We start from the raw sequence: 6,487 nt of genomic DNA, 5'->3' as shown, positions 1-6,487 counted from the left end.
AGAGAGGAGGCTCTGCGTGTGCACGTACCGCCATTCTATCCTATCCCAAATAGGTTTTGGTGAAACCCAAAAGAAACCAACAGAACCCTCCAGAGCAAGCATAAGCGACAGTGGCGGTCCCATGGTGAAATAGAAGCACAGCTAGAAGGCCTATTTCCTGTATGTATGTACTGTATATGCGTCCATCCATACATTCATCCACCGTAAACGCCTCGTCTCCTCAAAATGCAATCAACCTTTCACGCTCACACCTACAATGAATTTGGATCAATTCATCTAAATTTTATGCATTAGGATGTTGGCAGGAATACAGAGAACTAGGAGACAACCCACACAGACACTGGAAAACATACAAACTCCATACAGAAAAGACTCAAACATGGAATCTTCTTGCTGTGTGTTGACAGTGCTACCCACCGTGCCACCTGTGCCATATGCAAATAAGCATGTTAGGCATGGAAAAAAAATAAAAGTGAAACGACACAGAAGAACACATTGACCATAAGCTGAGCTTTTCTACGCAGGACATAGAATCATCATGGTGTCTGTGAAGGTTACCTGGTAACATTTCAGATGCACATCATCATTTTTAAACTAAAACTTGCTAATAAATAAGCAATGTAAGTACTGTTAACCTGGGTTAGTTATAATTAATTATCCTTATGAAGCTGTTTCCAATCTTTATGCTAAGCTAGCTAACCGGCAGCTGATAATATTGTGTGCTGATGCTATCTTCTTATGAATGCATTCTGCTGGATCAAATCTAATTGAATAAAACTGTAGGACCTTGCTTTGCATATTGAACGGTTGGCTAACGATGTAACCGAATAAAGGAAATGTGTGTTGATTGAGTCTGTAGAGGCGAATGAGTAAAAACTTCCAGTGGTTTAATCCTAACACATATTCCTACTACTTTAATAGTTGAGTTTGGTTTAAGAGTCTGCCCAATTAAAAGACCGCTGGGAGCAGGAGGTATTAATGTTCATATTTCCCATAAACTATGCTGAGTTACCATCTAATAGGAAATCTTATGAACAGTCAATTCAGGAAGAGGAAGTGGGGCTCAACCTGTTTGCAGATTTTCCGTGCCTGCAGTGAATGGACACATTGCACAACTGGCTGATAGGGGTTCTTATCTTTAGGTTTAAATTTGGCATGAAATTTGCATTTCCACCAGTCAAACTCTCATTTCCCCAACAAAGAGGCAAAGTCCCTCCAGATCTCTACTGGATACATCAATACATCTGTGTAACGTTACAAATTGGCGTGAAATTGTGTCATAATTTTTTTTAAATTATGGTCCAAAACATGTTTTGAAAGCCTCCACAGATTTTTGATGAAGGGTTTTGTAAATGTGACTCTGCAAGTTAGACATTGTGAAGTTTTTTATTGACTTATTCCCCTCCTACACTCCTGCTTTGACAATAGATGGTTGTAAAATAGTTTTTTGTTACAGTGAATAAAGAAAAAACTGAATGCTCACTTTACACAGTTTTTTCCATCTGATCATCATGAAAGCCACTACATTAAAACTGAATTAAATGAACTATAAGCTGAGCTGTAGAAAAATAATTTAAAGAAACTACAAGCAAGATATAATATACAGAGGCAGCCGTCAGTCTCCCTTTATTACTTTTCATAAATTTAGCACAGCAAACAATTCACTTCTGTGAACGGGAACATCTCGATCCAGATGGGTTTTAGCACAGAGATGTTATACTGGCAGCCGCAGCCTTCACACATCTGAGAGTCAGCCGCACAGGAGAGACATAAATATCCTGAGAATAAGATTCCTGTGTGAAACCGGTCAAAATTTGTACTGCAGCTGACGTTTAGTCAGGGAACCACATGATGTTCCCTTGAAATGATGATGACACTTCAAATATAAATGTATATATTTATAGTATATGACAGTGCAGAGCTCCCTGCAACTTTCAGCGAAGTGTCTCCAGTAAAGCGTGATGTTGTGATTCAGAGATATGTGAATTTCTCTTTGGTGCGATTGCTTGGTCCTGGAGCGGCAATGCTTCCCAACAGCTACTTAATTCTAATGAGGGTTTCATGAGTCGTGATCAAGAGCTCATTGGTAATGTGTTCAGTCAATAACCCCCTCTTCTGTGCAGAGCCTCGGCTTATGTGTCGACCCCGGCAAATTGACCCAGAGATTTATACCGCTATTTTCTGAACATACCCATTCGTTGGCCTACAGTTAGTAAAGCAAATTAGTCTTTCAGAGGATTTCACTTCCAATTTGAATGCAGAGTGGTTGGAAATGTTACTGATGAAGGGAGGCCATGGGTGATGAACTCCTTTGTGTTCTGTGAGTTAAGGGATCAAGTGCTGGAATCTGTAAAGGCATTGAGCGCTGCTGGAGCAATGATTTCCCTCGGCTGCAGCAGCCACCGATTCCGACTGGTCTGACCCTCAGTGAAAACCACATTCCACGAGGTGTAATATCACCTAGAATGCATTGATCCATATACGTATAGCCTGGTCAGTCTGCAGATTATTGCATGGGGAAGCATATTATGTTTATATTTGTTAACTACAATCAAGTCTATTATTGATCTGTGTGTCTTACACACTAAGAAAGTCATTGCTGCTAGGTTGAGAAAGCACACATATGTCGAGTATTAATCAATACTGTATATTAAAAAGCGGTCCCCATGCATGAATTAACATGTCTTTCAAGGAAAGATGGGAGTTTTTGATGAGATGCTTGTGAAAGCAGAAGCATTAGTAATGACTGGTTCATCTTTTGAATGAGATGGGAACAGGAATGAGAAATAATCCATATTGTAACCTTAGGAGACTGTCTATAGCTTTATTTTCCAAATGAGCATTAATTCATTTCCAATATTTCTTAAAGTGACTTTAATGTTTCTAAAAACAAAGATTTGTAATAAAGCAGAAAATTCAACCATACAAATGAATCAGACAGTTCAACACAGTGAAATAATTTATTTCATTTCCAACCCTTCATATTTCTTTGATTTACTCTACACCACACTAAGAAACAGGAAACTGTATTATTCATGGTTGCAAACCTAGGTATAGCATTGGGAATTTTTATTAGCTCATTACTGATTTTCTGTCCTGGTATAAAATCGGCATGCCATTGAAAATGTCAAATCACAAATTTTGCATGCATGACACACTGAACTCGTTAGGTATACATTTGAACTCAAACAAAACAGTCAAAAGGGCACCAGTCAGATTGAGAGAGCAGTGGTAGGAAAGTGATAATGCTGTTGTTGCCTTATCTCCTTCTCACACTCACAACCCAGAACAGGGAGGGGATAGATGTATGACATGACACAGCGCTCGATCCTCTCAGCCAGATCTCACAAGTTGTCCTGGTCGTCCTTTAACAGCCTGACAGTTCGATGTCAAATTGCAGCATTTAGGAGAAAAGTGAACTGTTATGGTTCAGAGAAAAATGGCTAACCAGCCGGCGATAAGAGCCATGCCCCCAACAGGAGCCACCTTTCGGAGATCAGGGTTCCCTGTCAAAGCCTGGTGATACAAAGCGCCGCAGAACATCCCCATACCTGCTATCAGAAGGGTGCCAGCCTGGATGGAGGGGAGATACATGAAAGAATGTCATTCCGTTTCTCTGATCAGATTAGCGACAAACTGCAGATGTAAGCATGTCAGTACACTGAAGGCAGATCAAACAGAGCATCTCGAATGCTGTAGTGTACAGGTGTGTTTTTGGACACACTGCAATGGAATGCTTTCACATTTCAACCTCAAAACGAAAAGTAAAAATGACGTTTGGTTTTGAAATTTAAAGCCTGAAACATGGAATATTAACATGGTAGAAAAACTACAAATGGCAGAGTATATGAGGTGGGTTGGCCAATCAGGTATTTTAGCAATAAAGGCCAAATGATCTATATGCAGCTTGTTTCCAGATAGTGTATTCTGTGGATAAGGACACAGCAGTGAAGGTTTTGAAGTGTCATAATGTAATTTTTAAAAAAACCCAATCTTAATATTTAACTACTTCTTTCCCGAGACATCAACAGCATCCTCCATCATTATAAAAAATAACTGCTTATGTTTTCAGTCAAGACAGACTGACACTCACACAAGTTCAGTATTAAAGAAAACAAGTCGGTAACAGGACGGAACACCTACCACAGCAGGTTGGCCACATTGGGCCGCACCCAGAAGGGCCAGGCTGTGGTAGAAGTGGTACTTGTTGGCGGTTTCGAATAGCTGTGAGGCCAGACACAGACAGACAATACAAAAAAAATTAAATAAATCTGAAGTCGATAAGTATTTACAGCTTATCGCGGGCGAGAATTGAAGAGTAGATGATACTACTGAAAGAGTCACTGGTATAAAATATGAGATCGGTGTAATATGCCTATGAAACATATTATCCTGTCTTGTTAGAATACTGTACTTCCACATAATAAAAAAGATTATAAAAATATTTGTATGCTTTAAATGAAAATAACATTGTCCCAGTCACATATTGGGAGAACTGTACTTGTTTTATGTACTTGTTTTTTTTAAACTATAAACATTGTCATGTACATACCACTCTCTGGTAGTCATCTGGATCACTGTTTTTAAAACCTGTAAGAGGAAGTAAAGAGAAGCTAATCTGTTAGTGAACATACAGAATGTTTCAGTGGAGATGGAGGTCTTTGGATTTAGAATTCAGTAGATAAACAAGGCAGACAGACAGGGTAGGTACGAGTAGGTCAGGGTACACTGTAAGTAGTACCTGGAAAGTGCATAGCTTTGACCTTTCAGGGTAGGTCAAAGCTATGCATTAGCTTTGACCATAGATCAAAGCTAGTGCAGGTAGATCAAAGTACTAGCTTTGATCTATGTTATTGTGGAACCGTGTCGTTGAAGAAGCCAAACTTAAATTGGTTTCTTTTGAGGAGGAAGTTGGTGCAGCAAATAGTTGTCTTCACTAGCTTTGATCTATGGTCTTACGCACACTGGCCTTCTCCCTCGTCTTTCTATCTTATCCAGTTCCTGAGTGGAAGTTGAAAATTGACCTCGTTTACTCAAGGTCAAGGTTATCTCCTTTTCATCCCCTTTGCCGCCGGAGTAATCTGGTTTTTGTTTCATCTTCCTATCTGCAACGGTTGCGAAGATATTTGGTGGACATACGAACGAACGGACGGATGAACATACGAACACTGACAATTACAATACGACTCCGCTTTGAAGCGGGATGTAATTACATCAAATAAAATGGAGTGTTTTTGATAAATATCAAAAATAAACCAACAATTAATATTCTAACAATAAAATCGAGGTTTAACAAGCTCTTCTTTTGGGGGATGTTATATTATCAAGGAAATATCTAGATTTTTATATAATATTTTTGGACCTACCAAGCAGCCATTCTCCTGGAGAACCATTGACCTGAAGTCTGGCAGCCCTCCCATCATGACAGTCCCCGTGTTGTCACCGTCACGACACAAAGGTTCATTTTATCGTAATAACTTGCTGCTATGCGAGTCAACCACATGCCGAATTGTACATTAGCTCATAAAGGAGCGAAACATGTCCGACATTAATGTTTTATAACGTGGAACCTTGTTGTTGAAGAAGCCGAACTTAAATTGGCTTCTTACGAGGAGGAAGTTGGTGGAGCAAATAGTCGTCTTCACTGTTTGTTGTCTACGTCAATAAAAAAGAGTCTGGAGTTGTAAGCTAACGCAGACGTCCTACCGTGAGCTCCGTACGCCCCGGCGGCCACGGCCGAAGCCCCGGACAGAGCGGCTAGCCTCCGGACAATCCCAGCAGCGGTCATGTTTGGTGGCTGCGTGTGTTTCAGACGGGCGGAAGTCCGACGGTGTTGCATTCACTGTCCTACTCTAAGCTCCGACATGTTAGGACTATAGTCAACAGACCGGTTTTTGTACGTGTGTGTGCGTGTGTGTGTCTGTGCGTGCGTGCGTGTGTATGTAATGTATTTATTTATTTTAAAAAATGGTCAACAGTGACAAGAACAATGTTAAAAAATAACAACCTTTGCATAATTTATAGGAACAACTTGTTTTTAAATTTAAAAATTTTCAACCAACCAATTGCAAATTGCAGCAAAATAATTCTTTTATGTTTTATATTCGGGGGGAATATAAAACATAAAAGAATCAATTTCTGAAGAAATTGCTGGTATGAAAGCTGCGCCGTAAAGAGCTGGCTCTAAACTGCACTGCTACGTAGAAAAGACAAATCACTAATAGTGCATTAAAAATAAAATAAAAAAATGATGGAGCATGAAAATTATACTTAAATAATGAAATGCGATTACTGGTGAAAATATTAAGTTTACTAAAAAGCTGACACTTGACTGCAATGCTTGCACTAGTTTAGAAGCTGCATAATAAGAAACGTGTCTGGCATGAACGAGATTCAGAAGGTGTTTATTGATTAATATGTTTTGTGTGAGCCGTGCTTCCTGCACATGGTGCTATCAATTTAATTGAACTTTTCCATTGCGCTATGG

General features: G+C 39.5%; 1 protein-coding gene across 1 annotated transcript; it reads right to left on the bottom strand.

The window, feature by feature from the left end:
- Positions 1-2,946: 2,946 nt before the first annotated feature.
- Positions 2,947-5,857, bottom strand: tmem256 (transmembrane protein 256). The gene is made up of 4 exons (XM_068308081.1): positions 5,707-5,857; positions 4,553-4,590; positions 4,144-4,224; positions 2,947-3,573 (listed from the first exon to the last, which is right to left on the bottom strand). Exons 1-4 carry the CDS (start codon positions 5,837-5,839, stop codon positions 3,430-3,432), a joined length of 396 nt encoding a protein of 131 aa, XP_068164182.1. The 5' UTR covers positions 5,840-5,857; the 3' UTR covers positions 2,947-3,429.
- Between the last annotated feature and the right edge of the window lie 630 nt (positions 5,858-6,487).

Source organism: Antennarius striatus, chromosome 23 (assembly GCF_040054535.1).
Source record: "Antennarius striatus isolate MH-2024 chromosome 23, ASM4005453v1, whole genome shotgun sequence".
Taxonomy (NCBI): domain Eukaryota; kingdom Metazoa; phylum Chordata; class Actinopteri; order Lophiiformes; family Antennariidae; genus Antennarius; species Antennarius striatus.
Note: the sequence above shows the minus strand (reverse complement) of the source record. Positions and strands in the feature narration are given on the sequence as shown.

What these genes read in the sequence shown, in the direction of transcription:
- tmem256 (XM_068308081.1), bottom strand. Translation starts at nt 5,839, where the DNA reads ATGCAACACCGTCGGACTTCCGCCCGTCTGAAACACACGCAGCCACCA. An exon ending in CGGGGCGTACGGAGCTCACG is followed by an intron (nt 4,591 to 5,706) that starts GTAGGACGTCTG and finishes TTCCTCTTACAG; the next exon opens with GTTTTAAAAACAGTGATCCA. An exon ending in CAGATGACTACCAGAGAGTG is followed by an intron (nt 4,225 to 4,552) that starts GTATGTACATGA and finishes CTGGCCTCACAG; the next exon opens with CTATTCGAAACCGCCAACAA.